The sequence below is a fragment of the Harpegnathos saltator genome, unplaced genomic scaffold (genome assembly GCF_003227715.2).
Source record: "Harpegnathos saltator strain DR-91 unplaced genomic scaffold, Hsal_v8.6 scaffold254, whole genome shotgun sequence".
In the NCBI taxonomy this organism is placed as follows: domain Eukaryota; kingdom Metazoa; phylum Arthropoda; class Insecta; order Hymenoptera; family Formicidae; genus Harpegnathos; species Harpegnathos saltator.
Window position 1 is genome coordinate 37,783 of NW_020230044.1, and position 25,046 is coordinate 62,828.

The following is a 25,046-nucleotide window of genomic DNA, read 5'->3' on the forward strand; positions in this document are numbered from 1 at the left end:
AATGTGTAAATGTATATAATGAAAATAACTGTGCGAAATGGTATGCGCCGTTTTTTAAATTCTAAAATCTATTTGATTTTCTTAATGTCGAATTCAGAATCAAATAGCATTTTTCACCGAATTAATGCAAATCGCATACAATGAGTCTACAATGATTCGAGCGACTGTTCGCAAGTATATAATTGGCTTCAAAATGTTTTGAATACCATTTTCAATGCAATTTGGAAGGCCCGTCGATGGCCCAATGAGAGAACTAAGCATTAATTCAAAATTCGTCTTGGGTCATTGGCTGTGTTTCAAATTACATCGTAAACAATGTTCTGATCATATTGAAGCCAAGTCCGAACTATAATGAACGGAAATAGATGATGTAAATAAATTTAGAAACGGACAATTTACTAAACGTACGAATTACGTGATCCTGTTACTTGTGAAAATTCGTGTCGGAAAGTACTAAATTATCTTTCTCTACGATGCTTAATGAAGAGAGAATTATCGAGTAACGTCTAGCCACAACCAGTGTCATTTTTTAAACAGCAGCGAAATGCTAACGTAATTACCAAGTGCAGCGTTTATTTGATTTTATTCAATATTTGTTATTCCAGTAACATTGCAGAAATAATTATTTAGGATTTTTCCACTTCGAACTTTAATAACAATTAGCTCCAAGTAATTATTTACTGTGAATTTATCAACATGGTAGAAATGCGTATGATTTGTATTGTTGTCAATGATTCGGGTGTACGATATTTATCATTATTCTTACACATATATAATATGTTTTTAAGTTACAAAATCCATTAGATGTATCGAGTAGATCTGAAAATTTTGTTACAACTGATATGTATATTTTTTTAGTTAGACTTTTAGTTAGACTTTTTTAGTTAAACTTGGTAAACTGGACAAAGTTGTGGATAAAACCCTCTATTTTTAAATGAGAACTTCTGCTTCCCGTCAACACACACACACACACACACACACATACGCGTGCGTGCGCGCGCTTTTGCAATTTTTTGCTGATATTAATATATTGTAATTATTTAGAGTTAACATCTTTCTACAATAATGAACAATACAATATTGTCGATGCAATACAATCTAATGGCCAGCAATTAGCCCCTTTCTTCCAACAAAGAACTATATCTACAAGTAGATATTTGTAAGCAGTAATCAACATTCTAACAGATGAATATATTGTTCCATCCTCTTTTTATGTAATTCTATAAATACATTTGCACACTGTTGTTTTTTCAGTATTGAGATGTTTGAATTCCTTAATAGCAATACGCATATGTATGAAATATGGAGAAAATTTTATTCTTTTAAATTACATAACATGTCGTTTATATGCGATCTTTCATTTATCCGGATATTATTCCGAAAATATCCGGAATTAAACAAACTTATATTAAATTTCGACATTATTTGTATCCTGATTTATACATTCCTATAAATGTACGATTTACGATTATAGGTATAATATACGATTATAAACAGTAACGCGTGAAATATAAATTCTTCATCCGCATGAAGCATGAATGAGAAATTACAGAAGAATTATTTGTAATAATCTATATATTTGTAACATATCTCACATTACAAGAATATTTGATCGTTCGAAATACACAAACGAAGAAGAGTAATCAAAGTTTTTATAAATTAACCTTTGGTCTTTGTTTCTCTATCTTCCTTTCTCATGTCTGAAAGAGCACAACTTTTGCAGGAACAAGAAGTTGGCACTGCCAGTTGCTTCTTCAACCTTGTACCATCTGTGCATATTAAGTCGACGATGATGCCAGTATGCCCTTCTGCTTGACAGCATTGACAATCATTCACTTCTCTCCAGTGTTCTATTAGGAAAAAAAAAGGAAATTACTTAAACTTAGCATCAAATTAGGATGAAAAATATTAGTCAATCTAAACTTACTAATATCGAAGTATGCGGAAGATTTGCATGTTCCGTTGCACTGTTTGATACCCTCGATAAGATTCAAATTTTTACATATTCCATATAATGGATGATTCACAATTAGTATACCTAAGGTGCTCTTTGCGTCCATCACAGTTGATTTGCATTCGCCTGCATGAGCAATTGCAAGACGATTAATTAACTTGCAAGTATGACCGATAAATAAATGAGAGAATTATTCTAGTTCTTCGACACGTACTCTTCTCTGCCAATTTATCAAGAACAGACAGTTTACATCGTTTGCAACATTCGTCACTATATATTGCTTCTTCAGGACAATCTTTTATATCGGGACAAACGGCTGGACTCACGCTAACGGATAGCTAAAATTATCCGAATCACACAAGACGATATGGTTAAACATACAAATACTTATTGCACAATTATGTAATCTAAAACTTTTGCACCTGCTGATTATAAATGATAATAAAAATACTTAATCTACCGGCTATATCCTGTGTAACGAGACTCACCTGTTCGTTCACTCTTAAGCAACTATAAGTGGTGCAGTTGTCGTCAGATGACCATGTCATATCAGGGGCGTATAAAGTATCTTCATATACACAATATGTTTGCTTACACTCCCCGCAACATTTGCCTTCTTCGGGTTCTTGGTATGACCATCCCTTGTATAAAGACCAATCGATGTAATATTAATATATTATACTCTTAGCGTTACAATAGCACTCAGCGCATGCGATAAAACATTCTTACTTGAGCACACTGCTTTAAACACACTTCAGTTTCCTTATGCTTCGTTATGTTCGGGCCTGTTGTGCAAGTCTCGGTGACACAACTATTTACGAGAGATTTCCACTTCTGCCCAGGCTGATATATCTTCCCATTACTGCGACAAGCCGTTTTGACAATCTCTGGGCAACACTCGCCTCGAACTTTGCGAGTCTCTACGTCAAATTCCGATTTCAATTCCGGGTCAATCTCTGGGCAAGTTTTAGTACTCGCTCGTACGTACACCTGAAAACAGATACTAGTTGCGCTCGAATATTCACCATTAATTAAATACTCGAAATCTCTGGGAGAATCTTACGCTTCCACTCGTGGAGTCACAAGAGTATGTCACGCAATGATCGCCCGACTGCCATTCTTCTCCTACATCCTTAAGTATGCCTTCTACTATACACGCGGTTTGAACGCATTTCCCGCAGCAATCAACCGTGGTGTCGTTGGCCTGTTGATATTTATAACCGAAATCGCATACAACATTGCATTCTTGGACCTTGACCTGCTTCTGGATGCTGCCCGATTGTTGGTTACATTCCATCGTGACACAAGCGTCTTTAACATTGGGTTTCCAACTTTCGCCGATCTATTATAAATGGTGTTGAATGGTGATATTAAAAACTATGTTTCTTATGATATATGACGTGTCGATGTAATTTCTCTCTTACATTATAGATTTTGTCTTCATCTTTACAAGCGCTACGCTCAAAGACTGGACAGCATTTGTCATCCAATAGTATTTCCTTCCATACATAGTCGTTTGCATCAGGATGCTCGTACATACTTGGACATTCCGTAATCATACAGTTCGATTTGGGACCATCGTATAAATTCTCGCATATACACGTCTTGCATTTGCCATCTTTCCATTCTTCCCCAATTTTTCTCGCTGTTACGTTCGTACCATCTTCGTGCGATCTTCGATCTTCGTCACTTGTGTACAGACAAATATCCCTCGGAGGTACTAAAATATAAAACAACAATATCAATTAACGTTTCCACTTTGCAGATGTTGATATGCATTTCTGCATTCTAGAATAAGTGTATCGTCGTCGATAATGTCGACTTGTAATAAAAATGAAGTAATTTAAGAGAAATTTACGAGTACACGTGAAAGTTGAACTATACCGCATTCATAACTGGGGCAGCAACTGTCCGTGCGTGTGGTCGTCGTTAAGTTGTAATACTCTGGACAGTCAGGCGCTGAAGGACAAGTTCTCGGATCGCATACTTTGGCCGATCGCGGACAGCAACCGGATGTATTCGTTACTTGCACGAAACCGGGCTCCAGTTCAATCTCATTCGTAAGATCCTCGACAACGGGGCATTCGTTCTCAGGCAGACATTCTGAAATTATGTAGCCTGTTACGTACTGTTACTCACGGAAGATCAAGCCGAGAGAGGCGACGTGAAAATGCATTCGACACGTACGACAAATGATTTTGTAACATCCATCAGTGCCGGTAATAGTCTTTGTGATCTGACCGAAGCCGCACTCGGGTTCCTGCGGCTCGACGCACACTACGGGTGCTGTAGGCTTCGACACTTTATGAAAAATCATCGAATCATCGATCAGCAAACTCGGCAAAAATATATTAGATATATTAGACGCTTCTTACAGATGATGGAGTATTATAAACTCACCACACAGATACTTGGCGCAACATTTTTCCCGAGTCTCGTTGACAAGCACGGGCGTCATGTTCTCCTCACAGATCGTGTCCAACAGAGGACACTCCGTTTTCCGGCAATTCACAACTCCATCGTCGCATTTACATTCGGTACATATGTCCGGATGCCAAACGTCACCTTTCACATGACCGTCTTTGTCGCAGTAATGACAGTTCTTCCTTGGTACGCAGGTATCATTGTGAAATACGTAGTCCTTCGGGCAGAAGCATCCCTCGACAAGATCGGATGAGCACTTTTCGTCGCTCGGAGTATCGCACGTTTCTTTGCAACCAACAACGCATGGTTGATAGACGAGATCTACGAGAAACAATATACATATATATATATATTTGTATGACCTCGCGAGGTAATTCCTCGGCTTTAGCTAATTATGACTCCGTCTGACTTTAACTTCTCGGAGATAAACCTTTCCTCGTCGATCTGGATAAAACGAACAATAGAGAGAACCAGAGAATTTACCTCTAGGACATTCGTACGGACAAATGTCGTCGGTTCTCCAAGCTGGGCACAAAGCAACATCCGAACACTTCCTCGCATACATCTCCAAACTGTCGCAGTAGTTTCCACCGATGCATAACGCGTCGTGACAGCAGTCCAAGTATGGTTTCGGATCGACGATACTGTGGCACCGCTGGAACTCGACTAAATCCAAGAGCTTTCTACAAACATCCTGATCTGCTGGTGGAGGCGCGCATCGTACTCGCCGCTCATCACCGGAGCATGTTTCATCATTCAAGCTCGACTCCATCGACGGATCGTCAGCCAGCCAAGATTGACCGAACTGTTCGACGTTATCGGTAATCCCGCCGTCGCGCTTCCTGAAACCAGCCTCGGTATCGGCATTGCAGCTGCCGCAGAGACCCTCGGTAGCGTCGTCGAAGATGTGCGACGGGAGCTTGAGGGTGAACGCAAAGTTCTGCCGGAAGACGACGAGCTCCAGCTGGATGGCCGGCAGCAACAGAGATACGTCTCTCGCGGTCGTCTCGTGATCCAACGTGATCCACGTGCGATTGTATGGGAATTCGGCTATTCGGGAGTCGTCGACGGAGATTCGCAGCTCCTTCGATCCGAGATCCGCACGCTCTATTCGCACCGTGTGCTTTGCGTGAAGAAGCGTAACGGCCTCTGTGCACGCGCCGAGAGCGCAGTTCCCGTTACTGATTAGAATCTGATACGCGTGAGGCCCGTCCCAACCTTTCGCGTCGGCTGCGACGTTCCTGGACAGAATGTAGGTGCAGTTCCCGATGAAACTGAAGTCCTTGCGATCGAAGCTGATGAACTTGGAGTCACCGAGGCTGTCGCATACGCAATCCCGACACTGCACCGGCGGTACGCACTTGTCGTTCTGGCGCACCAAGCCCTCCGGGCAGAAGCAGCCGGGGAAGCACACGCCCCGCATCGTCGGACACGGCTCCAGCTCGTGCAGATTGTCGCAGGTGAGCTCGCATTTGTTACGGTAACAGTCTCGATGAACGAACGGCGGCGGACAGCTGGCCGGACAATCGTGAATCCTCCTCCAATCGGACAAGTCAGCACCGGGCACGGCTGCCTCGCATTCGCTGACGAAGCTCGTCAGCAGACGACATCGGCAGTCCTCGTAGGAGCTGTTGCCGCGCAAGCACGTGCACGAGTTCTCCACGCAGCGGGACACGAATCTGTCGGTGTCGACTACCGCGGAGCACGCGTCCATCAGCGTCGGGCTTCTTACGGAGTTGCAGATCGTCCAGGCTTGCCCTTGAACGTCACGCGGACATACCTGCGAGTCGCAAGCTAGCGTTGCGCCCTCGGTCATCCAGCTGTCACCGAATTGAACGGTGCTACTTGCTTGTTTGCCCTCCGGTGTCTGCCGGTCGTTCGCGATATTGCCGTCGTAGTATCCGCACAAACCGTCTATTCTACCTGCCAACTTCGAAACGACGCTGATCTTCGCGTTCGCGGCGGAGTCCCAGGTGACCCAGAAGCCCTGATGCGAGAGCAGCAGGACGATACTGTCGCCCATGCGAGACAGCCTGAAGTCAGGGAAACGATTGCCGAGGCGCGCGACTTGCCCGGCCGTGAAGCTGTACGCATCGACGTCCATGTGCAAGTCCGGATATAACACGATTGCGCGATTGTTTAGCACCACCACCAAGACTCGCATGCACGGTCGGCCGGGTGAGTCGCACCGTTCTTCCAGGGTGACGTACCACTTGTTGCCGTACATGTCGCGGGCCAATATGTGATCGCAGACGTCATACTTGTATTCCAGATTGTCGAACGTGTTGAGGGTCCGCCCGGTGATGTTACAGTGCGCCACCTCCGGCATCGGCGGTCTACAGGCGTATTTAGGACACTTGTGTAACTTGTACATGCTCATCTTCTCGTAGACAATCTCGTAGTTCGGCGGGCACGACGCCTCCGGACACTTTTCCGGCCTCTTGCCTGAACCGGGATGAATGGGCGGGAATTTCGTGGGCGCGCAGGTGAACTCGGGACATTGAACGTTCTCCGCTGTCGACGATTGATGTTGATGTGTGTCTTTCGTCGGGTGATTGCGGAACACAATCGGCGGTGGTCTCCTGTGTTCCTTGACCTTCCTCTGACTGGAACCCTTGACTGCGGAGGGCTTCATCCTCCTCTTCGAGTAGCCTTTAACATTGTCACGTAACGATTCGTCGCGTTGGGACGACGCGAAGACTATCCTGTAATCCGGAGGACACGACGGCTCTTCGCACAATGACGGGCTAATCTCGGTCGGCCTCGGAGTCGCCTCTGATTTAATCACCGTCACGGCGTGGATTTGCTCGCAATCCATCTCGTCGTCTGGACAATCCTGCACGCCGTTGCACCACGCTGCTTCGTTGATGCACACGTCGCTCGTAGGACAGTGCCTGGTTCCTGCCGGGCAAGGCTTGCACAAACAGGTGCACAATTCACTGACGACCGACCGCATACCCGGTTCTCCGCATGGCTCGCATTTTCTCGGCATACAAGCGGCTGTTCCGCCCATAGTGCAGACACACTCCTGACAATCCTCGGTTCTGTAGATTGAGCCTACCGCGTAAGACACATGCCCGACTATGCAGGGGCATTCTCGCTTCGGTACGCACGATTCGCTGTCCCACCAGTAGGGATCCTTGCACCTGCATCCCTCGTCGTTTGGCATCCGTTCGATTCCGTCGCACACGTTGCACCTCCAACGCTCCAACGACGACGGACTCGTCGATTCGGATGTCTCTGACGACGTGGGCGGGTACGCCGAGTAACAACCGAGGGGTTCGGCCTTCAACGCAACGTGCTCGTGCCATTTGGTAGGTTGTAGCTTCATGTACCTCGCGCGCAACGGTTTCTCGAACAAATTAGTCTTCAGGCTCTGAGCGTCGAAATTGCCGAGAAACTCCCTCACGTTACCGTCCTCGTCGATGATCGGATTCCAGTGATGCTTGTCGTTGCTGTAGAATATCTTGTAAGCGGTCGTCCAAGCACCGTCGCCTCCCTTCGTTGTGACTCCGGTCAAGTTTCGAGGCTCCAGAAAGTCAAACTGGACGTACTGATGCGGATTGTCCAAAGCCGGACGCCACGCACTTGCCGAGGATAACGGAAGGTGCTGAGTCAGCTGCGGAGAACTCGACACCGAAACCTGCCCGATGGTCATCGAGTTGTTGTCCAATCCCATCGGATCGTCGCACACCGGCTTCGCCGTGGACTTCTCGGAGACTGTAGTCTTCACCACGATAGGAAGCTCCGTGGACGTCCGTATGGACGTCATCGTGCGATCCCGACATCCCAACACGTCCGCCCTGACCGCTATCCCGTTGTGCCATGTCAACGGTTCGATGCGTATCGTCTTCGCTTCGATGGGTTGGTCAAATATCTGTTTTACGGACTGGCTTCTGTCGATGGGTCCTCTGAACACACGCGGTCGCTTCTCACGGTCGAGCATGTGCGAGAAGGTCTGACCGTCCTCCGAGAAGAGCACCTTGTAACTGGTGACGAATTTATCCTCGGTCACGGCACCTTGCAGTATCACGCCGTAAACTGGCTCGAGTCTATCGAACTCAATGGCCAGCCACTGACGCGCGTCGTTCACTTTTGCTTCCCAGGAGCCGATCTCGGGCGATGAGGTACCCGGCGCGTGCACGGATAGATTCTCGGGCCGAAGCACAGGGAATTTGCTGCTGCTAGCGTGGACGATCACTTTCTCGAGCTGGCTCAGTATCAGCGGCACGTAGTGCACCTCGTCGCAGTCCGCGGGCGGCGAAACTGTGCTGTGCAGAAGAAACGTGTATTCCTCGACCGGCGACGTGACACTCCACTCATAATACTCCGGCGACTCGGTGAACTCGGGCAGTTGCTCGACGGTAACGGCTTGACTTGGCATGCCGGACGTTCCGCCGAGCGGCCGTTCTTCGTAGCTCGTGGTCGCGTTGCCGCAGAACGACGCGCGGTCGCAGGTGTAATAATTGTTGATGCACTGGCAAGTGTCGCAATCGGACTCCTTCCTGACGGCACCGGGCGCGACCAAGCTCCCATCGTGAGACTCGCATGGGCATTCGTCCGCGCCCACGCAGGTGACGCTGTCTCTCCAATATCTGTGCGGGGAGCACGTCGGCCGCTCGACCGATACGCATCCAGCGACGCAGTCTGCACCCTCGTTGCAGTGACCTCGCGACGTCAGGCTGTAACGGTAATAATGACACGCCTTTGTGCACCGAATGGCGCACTCGCTCCATGTCTCGCCGTCTTGGCACGCCTTCTCAGTCGACACCGTCTTCTTCACCGATGTCGTTGGTATCGTCGCGCTGCTCTCAATCCCGGCACGGTTGGTCGTGCTCCATTCGCTCTTACTCAGCGTAGCTTGCTCGACCGAGCACTCTGGTCGTGTCCGCAGGACTTCTGCAGGCAGGTTGCACACCTGCGCCTTCACATCGTACAGAGTGCCAGGACCGCACGACTTCTCGATCAACTCCGCCGGTCCATGACCGGTCACCGTGGGCACGCAGTGATAGAACAACCGACAGTCGGTCGGATGCGGTGAATTGGGGCGCGCCGTATCGCACGTTTCGCTCGTTTTGTTCGTACTAACTTGCGTCGTCGTGCCTCGGTGGTCATACACCGTCGGTGGCTCCATCGTCGTTTCGTCGCTGGAACAGCGACACAACACGCTGATCTCGAAATCTATGCAAGGCGAACCCGAAGTCGGCCGACAGTACAGACCGCGCTCCAGACTGCACTCCACGTCCAGACCGCTCTGTTTCGGGCTCAGGTGCTGCATCACGGACCTGCATCTTATATCGACCATATGTTCCCTGTCGCACATCGCGAATCCGTTGGTGTTATCGAGGTCCATCAAGTCCGGCAATGGCTCCGCGTCTATTTCCTCCTTATACACCGCTGTGTCCTTGTTGATCCATTTGGACCACCCGTCTACGCATCTCTGCGACTCTACCTGGGGCACAGTGACGGGCCTGCCGGTGAGGCTAGTGGTGCAAGGTTCTCCTTTGCATGTCACCTTACCGCGACTGCAGAAACAGCTCTGACAATCGTCACCTCCGGCTCGATCACCCTCGTGGTATGTCACTCCGTCGATCTCTGCGCAAAACGGCGTCCTGCACGTCGACCTCGGTGTGCATTCCGTGTAGGTAGCGTTCCGATACACCTGGCCCTCCGGACACGGCCTAAATTGGCAGCCCTCGACGCACGTGTCCTCGGCGCACAAGTGAGAGCCGTCCCTCACAGTCATCAGGTTGTCGCACGTCTCGCGCGGGCATGTCGAGATGCAAGGCGAATATGTGCTCAGCTCCTCGTTACATTGCAACGGGCAGAGTTCCTGCGTACGCCACTTCACCGGCACACCCTTCACATTGCACTCGTACGCGTACGCGGCCAACGCTGTGCACAGGCATTCGCAGTCGCCGCCGGAGTCGCAGCTGCACGTATCGAAGATACAGTTACGCACGTACGGTTCGACCTCGACTTCCGAGTGACACGGTGAGAACACCGATGATTTCAGCACGCTGCACCGTCGTAGCGACCACAGCTTGCGCCCCGGGTGCTGCTCGCACGCGTCCGGGACGTCCTTCGGTTCCGGGCAGAACGTGTCCTTCTTCCACGAGTCACCGAACAAGTTGACGGAGGCTTCGGATATACCGCCGGACGGTGTTTTGAAGTCGTCCTCGGCGTTATCGTTGTAATCGCCGCACAGGCCCATCGTACGGCCCTTCCATTCCGGATCTAATCTCACGTAAGCTCTGGTGCCTGTTGGAATTTCGAGCTACTTGATCGAATGTCTCGAGAGCACGAAGTAAAATGTTGCGTCGAATGCGCTGCGTATCTTTTCTCTCAATAATTAAGCATTCTTCTAATCCTAATAAACTGAAATGTTCGCCAAGAGATGCTGTATTCTCAGAACCTATTAAATGACACGTGCATCATTTTTTCTAAAGTATCATTTTTTTCATCGATGGACTGAACATTCGACTCTATGGTATTTAAAGGTATCCCATACCTTTATCCCACTGCAACACCAATCTCAAGTCTGGTACATCGACAAACACGAAGAGCTCAGCGGTCCTGATTGTCATCCTTTTGAAGGGCCCTTCCGGTATCTTCTTCCCCTTCGTTAGGACGAGTTCTTCTCGCTGTTCACCGTTTCCCACTAAGAGTGTGATCGATTTCGAGCATGCGACGCCGTTCGTACCGCACGGTACATTCTGAATCGAGATGTCGAACGACTCCTCCTTACTCATCTTGCTCTTTACCAGAATGTAATCGCATATACCTTGGAAATCGTACATCTTACCGTCGAACGTCTTGTAGTGCGAGTCGCCCCATACAGAACAGACTCCTGCGTAAAGAAAATTGTGCAATAGGGTGCATGATAGTAATTATACTAATACGACAATTCTCTTGTCACTGTCTGAAACGATTCTTCAGTGTCAAGCCAGTCGTGTGTAGCAAATCATGGTTAATGATTTTCAAAGGGGAAGTATCACCTGCGCATATTCTATCCGTACATTTCCACTTGGTGCCCTCGCACGTGCAAGTGTTACATTCAGCTTGAATGACCGAGCCTTCTTTGTAACTCTTTCCACCGTGATGACACGGGCAGTCTTTCTCCGGGATGCAAATGCCGTTCGGCACGTCTAGGACGTATCCGGCCTCGCAGATGCAACCGGACGTGCACACTGCTGGACTACGCTCGTCCACCGGTATGTGCATGTTGCTGCAAGTTCTCCGTTCCACCGGCTCGCAATCCGTCACCTCGAGATGCTTGCTGCTGACGCAGGTAGAGAGTAGCCCCGTCATCGATGGATAATCTCGAATTTCTTGCGGTGTTGCTGAACGGCAGTCCCATACACCGCCTAAAATCAGACAGGACGGAATTTTACGTTTCAAGCGAAAGGAAAAGTCGATCGATTCGCGTTTTAAACACCGACCTATGCAAGTACAATATTCTTGTCCCTTATTACCCGGCCTTACTTCCCGATGATTAGACTTGTACTTGCGACCCGCGTGTGTGCAGGAACACTCAGCGATCGGGATGCACTCGCCGTTCGCATCTAGTGTTTGACCTTCGGGGCAATTGCATCCCTCTGCGCACTCTTGTTTGCAGTCCTGGTAAAAAGATATGTCCTCGCACGACCTAAATTAAAAACTGAATCGCTATATCATGTGTGGATGTGTATATATTATAGAAATTATAATATAGATATAAGCAAAGATAAATCAGGGCGATAAAAACTATAACGAACAAACGCAAAAGTAGATTAGAATATGTAGCTACCTCGTGCAGCTATTTCCACAGATCTGATAGGTCTGACCGCCGCTGCAATGAACCTTGCACTCGTCAATTTCCAAACGCCACGAAAGTTTCACGCCTAGCGCCGCACAATCCTTCGCGTACGCAGCTAACATCGGACAAAGGCACGATTTAACATCGGTATCACATGCGCACATATCGTACATGCAATCCCGGTAAAACTCCGTCGGATCAACGTGCCAATGGCACCCTGGAATATCATGAGTCAATTAATCGCAATCTCTAGACTGATTAGTCGTCAGCAGCGGATTGAATTATAAAATAGATGCAACTTACAACACGATATCGATAAATACCTGAAAAAATATCGGTGTGTATTTTGGAACAGTATTCCTCCGCTGCTGCTCGTTTTTGAGGATTCAACTCGCAGGGATGCTTCGGCTCGTTCACGGATTCGTCGATGCAATATTTGTTCACTTTCCATTTATTCGCGAAGGCAATCACCGTGGTTTCAACGTCACCGTCGGGTGTTACAAAATCGTCCTTTTGATTTCCAGAAAATGTTCCACAGAGTCCTTTTGTTTGACCTGATAACAACAGTTGAATTAGTAGGGGTATCTCTGGAAGAAAAAGAAAACGAGAGAAAAATAATCTGTCACAAAAATAGATACAAGTTGAACAATATGAATTTACCGTGGAACTTTGCCGGAGCATTGATATAAACGCGTGCCATACCGTCCCACCATACCTCCAAATCATTGGGTAAATTAATCGCCAGGAATATACTGCTCGCGAGTCGTATTCGAGCACCGTCAATCTGCATCGGGAATTTCGTCACTTCGTCGCCGTTCACTGTAATCTGACGATTTTGCTTCAATTTTATAAAAGTATTCCCAAGACGGATTGTAACAGCCTTGGTACACGATGGGGAATCCACGGGGACGAAACCCATGCTCTATAAAACAAATGACAAGAAGCGATAAATAAGAATTTTAAATAAAGACGAAGAATGACATTAATTTCTGAATTTTACGTTGGTTCGACAGTTCAAAGGATCAGTTTATACAATTTCTCCAAAGGCTTCTAACCTCGGATATCGCCCCGGAACATTGGACATTTTCAGTTTCGATCGTGTAGTTTTCTCCCTTCATCAAATAGTATTTGCATTTTCCCATGAAATTGTAGTGCTTGCTATCGAAGGTAGTATAATGAGGATCCCCCAAGACAGAGCATCTAGCGCTACATTGCACCTGCGTGCATATCCATTTTCCAGCAGTGCAGGTACAAGTATTGCAACCCTTCGGCACGCTCGTTCCTGGCTCGAACAGTTTGCCCCTCAATTTACACGGACATTGATCCGGTATGATGCATCCACCTTGGTGCTCCAGAGTGCCTGCCGGACAGAAACAACCTTCCTCGCATTCAGGACTTTCGCTCTTCGGCTCGAGACCGGAAGAACAGGATGCTTCCACCTTCGGTCCGCATGACATGTATATTCGTCCATTCTTGCAGGAAATCGCTGAAAAATGATTTTTATTCGATTTCTCGTTATTTCACATATACATTACATGTTCCAACATTGAGCTAGGAGATAATTAGCTCATAATACATCATTCTTATTCTATAATGAATATTAATAACATCGTACAATGTTGCGTCGTTTTGCAAAGTTGTTAAATTAATTGAAAGCATTTTTAAATTGACTCACGACAAGTGTCGTTGTTTCTCCACGCAGTTGACACTACAACTCCCTTGTGAATGCACTGGCGCATATAGACGTCCATGGTATTGCAGGAACATTTCCTTCTGTCACTGTCTCTACACGCGCAATAATCCCATACACATGCCTCTATCAGCTTAGAAATTTTTATCGTATGAGCGCAAGGCTTGAATTTACGATTGAAAAGTAGCTCGGTGCAGAAGTTCAAAGCGTCTTGGGCGAACTCATTTTTCACTTCGCATGCATGTTGCGTTTTCGAAGGTTCGTCGCATGTTTCTACAAAGCGAAATACCGCGCATCCGTATTAAAATGATTATCAGAATGGTACATCGGTCGGAGTAGTAGATTGTCATAATAGATCATCAGAGTAGTATAGATACAAAATAGCTTGTCGCTTATTAAGTATCGACTAAAAGTGTAAAATGACACAAGCATCAAGTATTTTCATACGTTCACCAATCTTGCAAGCACGATTTACTCAAAAGGTACTTTATCGGTATTACCTTCGATGTTGTCGACTCGCCAAGAATCTGCCAAGGTACCGATATTTTTAGTACGAGTACCGCTCTTAGTCAAGAAATCATCCCCTGGATCATCGTTTATCGTACCGCATAGACCGGCTGTTTTGTTCCACATATTCTCGGAGGCTTCGATTTGCAACAGCATGGATCCATCCCACTTCAGCTTTATACCCAGCGAATCGAGGGAAACGAGGATGAAGTGTGCAGATTTGTCCACACGTAATCCGGGTAAGTACGCCGGTATAGGTAGCAGCCGTTTCTTACTAGAAAATGTCGGTAGACCCGTTTCGTCGTTGGCCAATGTGTACTCCTTGTCGTCTACGAACAGCTTCACAATTTTGAAGCAACGGCCATTCGTTGTTTTGCAACCTGGAGTATTCAGTGTCAAGATCGTACAGACGTCATCCTGTGTCTCCCGGAAAAACACATGCGGGCAGTTGCTGTCGAAGCTGTAGATCTTGTCGTCAAAGGTCTTGTAGTGTGCACCGCCCCAGGTGAAGCATATTTTTGGTTTTGTGGATGGATTAGCCTTGACGATCATCTTACGGTCGTCCAGTATGTTAAATCGAATATGTAATATTTTACAAAATGCAAATTAGTTATGTTATTAGTTATGTTAGTTAGTTGTGTTATTCGCTAATCGCTTGAAGTAGCTAACAACAACAACAACAACAACAACAACAACAACAACAACAATACCAACAACAACAGCAGCAGCAGCAGTAACAGCAACAACGACAGTAAAAAGAGCAACATTTTCTTTATAGTTATTTTCTATATAGATAATATAATGTTGAATGTGCGGCGGCGCGTCTGATGGCCGGATTGAAATAACGTTGTTTAAAATCTTCATACGAAACAAATAAAGTTCAAGGAATAATATGATCACTCAAAACAAATCGAATCAATATGTAACCGTAATGTATCGTTTACCGTATTCAAAGTCATGCTGTTGTCATCAACATTATGAAACTCTGGCAAACTTTTTGTTGTGCCGCTGAAGAAATCTTGTGATGTCCAGGAGTGATTAATTTCTCGTTCGTATGTATTGTAAGAAGTATCGCGCGAGACAATCTTCGAGTTATAATTCATCTTGCACTGCGGTATCGGCTGCGGTTTAAAGATGCCCGTGTCATAGGTGCAAGTGTATGTTACGGCAGGTGAAAATTCGAACTGCGATTCCGTCGGACAATTCAACGTACATGAAAACTTGTCGCCGGAGTCGGTGCAATCGTAACCGCCATTGAAGCGTAAGTTCTTTGCTTCGCAGGCGTCAGCAGCTATGAAAATCACATTATTTAGAAATATTGAAAATATCAAGTATCAATAAATATTAGAAAACGTGATATGAATCATATCTGTGAAAAAGAAATCGTGGAAGCTTATGTGTGAATATAGATTTATTTGATAATGTTAATGTTTACCAGCAGTCTGTTTATCTAAAGAAATGAGACATAATTACGATTTGATGGAAAAATGGAAGTTTTGTCACTTACAATATTGACATTGAGCCCCTCGATAATTTTGCGGACATTGGCATAGATTCATCGGCAAACAAATTCCACCGTTCTGACAGTGTGGATTACACACGGCTATTAATATTTTATAATCATATTAAACGGATGGTGCTTCGTACAGTATATATTGTATAAATCGATGATCTCAAACGTACGTTCGCAATCTGGAATTGATACCCAATCGTCTCTAGTTGGCTTCCAGCTCCCATTCTTACAGATCAAATTGGCAACGGAAGAACCATCGGGAAAGGTAAAGTTTTTCATGCAAGATATGGTGCATAAACTGAAAGAAAAATTTGAAGAAATTGCACAAAAGTTATGCAAGTTACTGCATTCGTACGGGCATACAGATAAAAGATTTACGAGTATTACTTACTTCGAACTACATTTCCTATAAGAATTAAGTGCTGGCGGCAGATGATTCAAGCATGGTTTATCCTCGAATTGACACTGGGGGCCAGCAAAATGCTGAGGACAGTCACACTGGTGAGGCGCAATGCATATCCCGTTATTTTGACATTCAGGCATGCAAATCGCTGTAAGATACTACACATGTGAACATTACGTTCTCCTTAAATCTTTCACTTGAACAAAGTCTTGCAAAAATGCAAGTTACATATTCAACATGCTTCTGTTACGTACGTTCACAATGCGGTATCGAACTCCATTCGGTCCCTCGAATATGCCATTCTTTATCGATGCAAGTAACCGTCAATTGACGTGCTCCATTTGGAAATTTGTAGTCTGGCGCGCAACTTGCAATGCAGCCACTATCGATGCCATACGATACGAACAGAGAATTGTTATATCCTTTACATTTCTTCGAAATCCTAATTATTCGGCGTATACTTATCTAGCTTCGTTAGGTAAAACTAATAACTCTCCTCAATATAACAAAATTCTTACTTAAATTTGGACACGAGACTTCGATTTTGCTGTGTTATTAATTTACTACAAGTTACCTGTTCGTAGAGCACGCAATTCTACCATTTACAGGTGTATTCGGTATACGAGTACAGCCTCCCGCGAATACACGTCTTCCACTACCTTTGCGACTCTTAACGTTATAAAAATTAACGTTAGCTGATGTGTTTGCAGCATCATTTACCATATCCTCCGTTCTAATGTATAAAAAAAAGTGTACATATATATGTATGTATATATAACAGCGATAAGACTTTACAGAAGCATTATTTTAATTTTCACTTTACGATCATTTATTATAACAAAAATATGTATAAAATACTAACTCTTTTATTTCTTGTGTCTTCGAGTATCCATATCCACATAATATATTGCTCGTAACGATAATCGATAAGAATAAACAACCGAGTTTCTGTAACAGCACCATGTTAAAAGTGTGCTACAATTTTACGAGTGTCCACGTGCCTAAAAAGTTGCTTCACATTTGTATTTCCAACAAGACCTTCTGCTACTGGCCAAATAACACTTTTAACGAGAAGGGCGCTTAGCACGTTGCTTTTATATATCTGCTTTTAAAAGGAAACGGATAAGTGATAAATTCAGGTTCTACTTGATAAATGAGAAAGATGAAAAGTAGGCCAACGGATTAAACATTTGTATAATGCATAAATTATTTGTATATAGTGCATGTATCTGTGAAAACAACTCATATACGTTTCTATCGTGCGCGGTCATACGTTTATAATTATATTTATATCGATATTTAAGTAACATTATATGAACTACAACAGGCATGCGAAAATGTTTCGAGAAAGAGAGATTAACTTATCATTTTCGCTATAGACGTTAATTAGCTTCTAATTAGCTTGATAATGCGCGTCTGAAATAACAAAGGAAGTAGTTATCAACCATTTCCTATTAATGACACACACATAATGCGCAGTGCACGATCAAATTAATTTGTAGCAGACAAAATAAATTACATGATATACACACACACATATATATATATATATATATATATATATATACTAGTCAATATATTATTTTTATTAATATACTTATGTTAACATTTTTTCGCAAACTCTATTCTAATGCGTAAATAATCACGTGTTACAAAAAAGCCGAAAATATACGTTATATACTGACTTTATATATTCTTTGTAATAACAACTGTGCGTTAATCATATTGTCAACTTTTCTAGCATTTCTCTGATGGTCTATTTATTTAAGCTTTCGTATTGCCGATAACATATTTTGTCAGACAACCGTTGATAGATTTGCTCTTCTCGTTATGATTCTCGAGTAAGCAATCTAATGTGACTCGATAATCTTTAGTAATTCTTAGCTGTCCCGGTTCGGAATATTTTGAATGCCATATCTCATAATAAGCGTCGCTCGTAATATCGTTCAAATGCGTGATGTTGAATTCTTCCTTCAGTGCAATTTTCCACACCTGAAATATATGAATACATATGGAGTATACATTAAATATAATAAAATAATCAATATCACTAATTTTTTAAATAAAAAAAAAAGTTATATTTTAAGGGAAGGCAATAATATATATTTCTAATTGAGAACTACTTATAAAAGGCTCACGTCAGTTTCGAGTATTGGAGCTTTAGCAGGTATATTGCCGAATCTGCCTTTGCCCATAAATATACGAAAGTGATATAATAAATAATACAATGTATGCATCCTATCAGATTCACCGGCGTTGAAAGTTACAGATACCGGCGAGCAACAGGCTCCCTTCATAGGATATACAGCACGTGTCCAATAGCTGTCTGGTCTATTAACACCCCACAAGAGAGTTTGCAAAGAATAACCGTGGAAAGTACCTCTTAAGTACTGATCTCTGGTATCAGATGGATGTATGCCTAAAGACAGCAAATGTTTCCCTGTAAGCAAAAAATCAATATTACAAAAAGTACAATTCTAATGATAATAAAATGCAAACCTATATAGGAAATGTAATATCAAAAATTACATACCAAGGTAATAATCTTCCTTTTTCCAATACTTCCCACTTGCAGCACATTTTTCCGAAGTATTGAACATTTTTACTACTTTAGCCAATGCTCCTCTACTAAGAACATATCCAGATTGAGCAACATTGTAAGGCTGACTCCACATAATTACTGGATGACCCAAATAATAATCATCTCTATAGTCTAATGGAGCGACCATGTAACGCAAATTTTCTGGTATTACCATGGTATCGTCTTTCACAAAAATAATCCATTTCAATTTATCCGCTGCTTTGTCATTCCAAATATAATTCATAGCTTCACACAGCATTTGCCATGAAGACACAATCTTTGTCCTTGCATTTATAACAGGCAGTTCTGTGTTCTTCAAATGGTGCCCAAAATAATATATATTATTACAGTGTTTACCCCATGTGGCTTGAATTGATTTTCCTAATTTAAGTTTTTCTATAAAAACAACACATGTAATAGAAACTTGTTTCGACAACCATTTCCATTCTATATTTATTTCTTTTACATTTCCTCTTTGTGGACTGTATAGATACTTGTCCGGATCAACTTTGTACGATCTTAAATTTTTTTCTGCCAACCAAGCGTTATATGTAATATTAAAATAGCTAAATATCCTCTTCTCCTTCTTCCAAAGTTGTAAAATAATTTCTTCATGATATGGCTTCTTGCATAAATAATATTCAGGCTGCCACAATTTTTTATCATGTTGTGTCAGATGAATCATAAATATTCTTCTCAATAAGAGCAACAATAATGGGAAAATAAAGCCAATCCCAAAACCAATAAAAAATACAGATCTTTTTTTCAAGCGACGAAGACACATTGTATTACTGTAAAACTAGATAGATATATAATTATTTGACTGTGAGAATGCAAAGGCAACAATTAACTATAACGCAAGAGCTATTCTGCTCTATTCTTACGTTTAATCATGGTATCTGACCTTAGTTAAGCTCACTTATTTCATTAAATTAAAACTTTTCCACGTGTATAATATGCCTTGAATTGTTGAATCTTAATTATTTTCCATGTTGTTCACAATATTAATTCTCCTCAAAATCAAACTGCAAAATACCATGTAACAAAATTATAAAATTAGCTTATATATATTGGATACATTATGTTCAACGTATAATTTATCATTTGTCACTATTTATTATTCCAATATCGTTAAAATGTTCATCATTAGTATATTACCTGCAACACATGTATCTCGGTGATACGTGTGTTGGGTGCAGCCATTGCAAAATCATTGATATTATTCAATTGGATATAGTATATTTTCAAACATGTACATTTTAAACCATGAGATAATAGTTTATAAAGCCGCAATCAACGACTTGTCCGATGCTTGTTATTAGTTCCATAAGAGAAATGATCGAGCAAAGTAAAAATTGATCAAATTACTAACATAATACACAGTGTACCGTTATTCGCGGCTGTGTTAAATCAACAGGTAGCATAAACACACGAGCCATCTGTTGGCTCATACATAACCTATAAAATTAATAGACATTCATATAAATATAGATCAACTGGTGGTACGTGAAACAAATTCACGAATGAACCATAACTTTCTTCAGAATTCTAAATGATGTTAGATTCTACAGTATATACACAGTATAATATAATATAATAAACTGATAATAAGAAATTATTTTCTACTGTGATTTGATACAAGGTCCTTATTTAAGTTCGTCAAAAATATTTGTCCTGTTTTTTCATACTAAAATGCATTATTGTCAATGCCACTGAAGTTTATAAAGATTAAATATATCTGTTATGAGCTCAGAAATAAAGCATTGTATTGTGTACTTGTGTGTGTGCGTGTGTGTGTGTGTAAAGTACACGACCTTTATAGTACAAGAGATCACACGATAGATATTTTCTTCTTATAATCTTTGCACGATAATATGGGTACCAAGTGATTTTTTAATACATAAAAACTTTAGTATTTTAACATGAACTTTCGTATTCTCAGCAATCATCATAAAAAATTTAGCATACAACTTTAAATATAACTATATGATTTATATAGTAAATATAAATATGATATACAGGAAATATATAATAAAATAAAAATATTATTGTTAAAATATGGGCTTCGTATTGAAAAATATCTGTATTTTACGGAAATAATTGATCCTTGATCAAGCGACCCTAACAGTATTGCGTATACATACAGACTTTATTTTAATATATAATTATATATAGAAGTAATTTTGTATCGCAAGAGTAATTACTATTCTTTTGTAAATACTGTACAAGATTACAAGTGTATTCTAATAAGAAAAATCCTAAAAGAAGCAAGGAAAAACATTAAGTTCAGAAAGATACCTTGTAGCGTTTGCAATTCTACAAGATCAAGGAACTTAGAAACTGACTTTGCCTCGTATCTTAAAGAAACCTAAGCCATTCCTATTGTGCACTAAGGCACCAATTCCGCAGTAATTTTCTATTATAATTGGCGTATTAACGACATTGCATTCGTGCGGTAGTAAATTTTTAAGCATGGAATGAAAAACCTCTACATCAAATCTTGTCTTGACAACTTCAGTCCCTGCTAAAAGAATATTATTTCATTATTGACAAGTTTTATTAGCAAATCTATTATCTCATTGAAAGTATTTTTCTTATAACTTTGGATCTGTTCTTTTTCGAAAAATTTTTAAATTAGTGCACACTAGTGCAATAATTTAGAATGAAAGAAAAAAATTTTTTTTCACCTCAATTACGGCACTAATTCAGAAGTCCTTCGAAAACAAACCCTTCATCATATTTAATACATAAATCAACATCTACCTTTAAACCAGAACAACGGATGATTAGCATACGTAAGCCAAGGTATATCTTTTGCAAATGGATTCCACTTTTTTATTAGAGGTAAGGGCTGCCCTCTATTCCACATAAGTCTCATTCCCACCATATGTCGTTTTCTGAAAAATTCAAATCCTGTTTCAACGCACGCGCGCGCGCGCGCGCGTGCACATTCCCTCTCACCCTTCTTCTTCTGCCTGTCTCAGTCTCTCTCTCTCTCTCTCTCTCTCTCTCTCTCTCTCTCTCTCTCTCTCTCTCTCTCTCTCTCTCTCTCTCTCTCTCTCTCTCTCTTTCTCTCTCTCTCTGATATAAAGACATGAAATAATCTAATTTTATGTAACTGCATAACTTGCAAAATAAATCTTGATATTCCTTCACATTTTTGATGTTTTCACAGTTGATTTTCACAGTTTTGATGTTTGTGTAAGAATCATTGCACAAAATTTTTGGAATATGACATGTGTTATAGGAAAATTATCTCTAACATATAAAGTATATTATAAAACAAGCATTTACTTAAAAATGTTGTACAACATAACAATAAAACAATAGAGACATACATTCTAAGCAAATTAACAAATAAAGATGATAAATAATTGCAGATAGCAAAGCAATATATACCTAGGCTCAAATTGATTAAGACCAGAACAACCTGCAACAGATGACCACTCTTGGCGCACTGCACATTGAATTATGGACGACACACCCTCTGCTAATCCACTTAATCGTCTATAAAAGATACTACATCAATATGAATAAAATGCAACATGAATGTAAATATGTTATATGCATGTGCGCGTGCGCCCACACACACACACGCACACACACACACACACACACACACACACACACACACACACACATATATATATATGTGTATAAACATGATTTTACTTAAGTATTTGACATATAAATAAGAACATATATATATGTTGTATAATTCTTATTCTATTTAAAAAATATATCTTCATATATTTGCATATTTCAATATAAATTTGTTAATCTTTAATGCATATTAAATAAATCCGGAACAAAAGAGAACTATAAAATAGTATAATATTTAAGTTGTACATGAAGTATTTTATTTGCAAACTATTCATATTATTATTAATACTCACGGTGCAAGAGATGTAGATGGATAAATCAACTCCCCTATCACTACTGTATCCAGCAGCAGTATGGGCACACGATTATAATTAAGTATTTTTAGAGAAATAAAGTCATACTTTACAGAGTAAAGAGTTTTGGTTGCTAGTAACACAAGTCTCTCCTTTTCTGTATCCCATAAACTTATTCTGTGAATAAATTTTTCCCTAATTTGAATTCAAAATTGTAACAATAGTTATCAAAAGTTGATAATATATATTGTCAATGCACACTCTGTCAGAAGCCAGCTTCCTACAAGCTCCTCATTGTTTTCCTTGATGAGTTTTTCAGTGCAGTCATGTATGGCCCTTTCTACAACTTCATTCCTATCAGCGAAGAATGTATGAACATCTATGTGCCTGAAAGGCGCATTACACACATTTTTCGAAGCTGAATCTTGTTTCAGGGTGTCGTCATTGCCTTCTGTTGTCAACTTGGCAGCTGAAATTAAAAATGTGTTGTAGTGAACAAATGCTCAACACAGTAGGTAACTAAATTTAATTTTCAAAATGCATATTACCTTCTCGAATTTAAACTTTACTTAAATAGCACAATAATTCTTCAATCACTTTATTGTTTGATTGATTAAAGTCTATAGAACTTACTATCAATATCTTTGGAGATTTCCAATGTGGCTTTTTCAAAATTTGCCGCAAGTCCGTCGTCCAAACACGTCTCTTCCATTTTTTAAGGTTATTTGTCTCTAGGTTTTATTACATATGTTCACGATAATGACCCGATGAATCGCAACACAGTAATGCGTGATAACAGAGTATCGCTGAAACGCTCCAGATATAACTTCCGAAAAATCAACTATACAAAGGCGTTTGACGAAACTGTTTGTAAATTACGCTTACGATCGATCATGGCTACGTTCGGGAAGCGAAACATCAACGCCATTAGGACCTTCTATCTTTGTTATATATGTAATATGTGGTCTGTTCTTTTCAGCTGCACTGCGGAACTAGTGCAATAAGTTAGAATGAGACAACTATATTTTTTCTCACTAACTTATTGCACCAGTTCAGTAGTGCAGCTAAAAAGAACAACTAATAAATGATAAAGATAATACTGCTCTTTTTAGCTGCACTGTAGTGCGATTCTGTAACTCGTTAATGGAGTTAACGACACTTTCGTTATCGTTACGCAGCTTTTCTACGGTGCCATAAGTTGGGGTGAGAAAAAAATATACACCCGTATTCATAAGGTCTGTTCTTTTCCTCTGCATCGCTGCACTAGTGCGATAAGTTCGAGTGAGACAAATATATATATATATGTCTCATTTTAACTTATTGCACTAGTGCAGCGGTGCAGAAGAAAAAAACAGACCAATAGTCAGGCCTTAAGCGGGAAGTTTACACTTTTCTAAAGGCTCGTCTACAATAGCTGTAAGAGTATGGGCCAGAGCACAGACTTCTGCATAACGCATAATACACAACGCATAAGAGAATCAACCAATCAGAGTTCTTCATTTCTGTCCTGAGGAGGGAAATGAAGAAAACTAATTGGTTCATTCTCTTATGCGTTATGTATTATGTGTTATGCAAAAGCCTATGCTCTTGCCCTTAAGGCCTATCCAGACAAACTTGCATAAGCGCGTAACGCATATGCATAAGGAAATTGACTAATCGTATGTTTAATACAAAAAATATTTTTTTACTACACGGATCATAATTGGTCAATTTCCTTATGCATATGTGTTACGCGCTTATGCAAGTTTGCCTGGATAGGCCTTTACGCTTAGAACCTTATTCTTGCAGCTATTGTAGATGGGCCTTTGAAGGCTCGTCTACATTAGTTGTAAAGGCTCGCTTACAACTCGCTTATTCTTACATTAGCTGTAAGAATAAGGCTGTAAGGTTGCAAGACACGAAATAAAATATTTTCATTCGCTGACAGCTTACATTACAGCCTTACAGCCTTACTCTTACAGCTATTGTAGACGAGCCTTAAGAGTAAGGCTGTAAGGTTGCAAGACACGAAATGAAATATTTTCATTCGCTGACAGCTTACGTTACAGCCTTTACAGCCTTACTCTTACAGCTATTGTAGACGAGCCTTAAGATCATTCTACAATACGTGTCGTAAGTTGTAAGCCGTAAGAATTGACGAATCATAGTCGATTATTACAAAAATAATCGGCTATAATTGGTCAGTTCTTACGGCTTACAACTTACGACACGTATTGTAGAATGACCTTAACGATGCACAGCTTTTATATATCGGAACGCAGCCATCGTAGGAAAGCTGTC

At 41.7% G+C, this 25,046-nt stretch overlaps 3 protein-coding genes across 5 annotated transcripts; all 3 read right to left on the reverse strand.

The window, feature by feature from the left end:
- Window positions 1–476: 476 nt before the first annotated feature.
- Hml (hemolectin) lies at window positions 477–17,832 on the reverse strand. 2 transcript variants are annotated; one of them, XM_025299190.1, is made up of 27 exons: window positions 17,152–17,832; window positions 16,864–17,022; window positions 16,544–16,671; window positions 16,278–16,437; window positions 16,057–16,184; window positions 15,881–15,976; window positions 15,318–15,664; window positions 14,367–14,925; window positions 13,852–14,139; window positions 13,232–13,662; window positions 12,837–13,098; window positions 12,500–12,730; window positions 12,168–12,393; window positions 11,821–12,026; window positions 11,377–11,745; window positions 10,890–11,228; window positions 4,862–10,639; window positions 4,355–4,699; window positions 4,142–4,255; window positions 3,839–4,057; window positions 3,379–3,674; window positions 3,018–3,296; window positions 2,684–2,944; window positions 2,443–2,595; window positions 2,169–2,292; window positions 1,928–2,080; window positions 477–1,850 (listed from the first exon to the last, which is right to left on the reverse strand). In XM_025299190.1, the coding sequence occupies exons 1-27, from the start codon at window positions 17,250–17,252 to the stop codon at window positions 1,660–1,662; spliced, it is 11,943 nt and encodes a 3,980-aa protein (XP_025154975.1). In that variant the 5' UTR covers window positions 17,253–17,832; the 3' UTR covers window positions 477–1,659. The 2 variants fall into 2 exon arrangements, with proteins under 2 accessions (XP_025154975.1, XP_025154976.1); XM_025299191.1 differs by lacking the exons at window positions 15,318–15,664; window positions 15,881–15,976; window positions 16,057–16,184; ... (2 more) ...; window positions 16,864–17,022; window positions 17,152–17,832 and adding an exon at window positions 15,084–15,184 and having other exon boundaries at window positions 478–1,850.
- A 126-nt stretch (window positions 17,833–17,958) lies between these two features.
- On the reverse strand, window positions 17,959–20,852 carry LOC109503581 (C1GALT1-specific chaperone 1-like protein). 2 transcript variants are annotated; one of them, XM_019840901.2, is made up of 5 exons: window positions 20,029–20,852; window positions 19,775–19,895; window positions 18,823–19,669; window positions 18,428–18,729; window positions 17,959–18,281 (listed from the first exon to the last, which is right to left on the reverse strand). In XM_019840901.2, the coding sequence occupies exons 3-5, from the start codon at window positions 19,652–19,654 to the stop codon at window positions 18,054–18,056; spliced, it is 1,362 nt and encodes a 453-aa protein (XP_019696460.1). In that variant the 5' UTR covers window positions 19,655–19,669; window positions 19,775–19,895; window positions 20,029–20,852; the 3' UTR covers window positions 17,959–18,053. The 2 variants fall into 2 exon arrangements, with proteins under 2 accessions (XP_019696460.1, XP_025154978.1); XM_025299193.1 differs by having other exon boundaries at window positions 18,823–19,895.
- Window positions 20,853–20,934: 82 nt separating this feature from the next.
- On the reverse strand, window positions 20,935–23,722 carry LOC105182139 (tumor protein p63-regulated gene 1-like protein). The gene is made up of 6 exons (XM_019840902.2): window positions 23,400–23,722; window positions 23,028–23,235; window positions 22,767–22,943; window positions 22,270–22,377; window positions 21,634–21,767; window positions 20,935–21,394 (listed from the first exon to the last, which is right to left on the reverse strand). Exons 1-6 carry the CDS (start codon window positions 23,476–23,478, stop codon window positions 21,204–21,206), a joined length of 897 nt encoding a protein of 298 aa, XP_019696461.1. The 5' UTR covers window positions 23,479–23,722; the 3' UTR covers window positions 20,935–21,203.
- Between the last annotated feature and the right edge of the window lie 1,324 nt (window positions 23,723–25,046).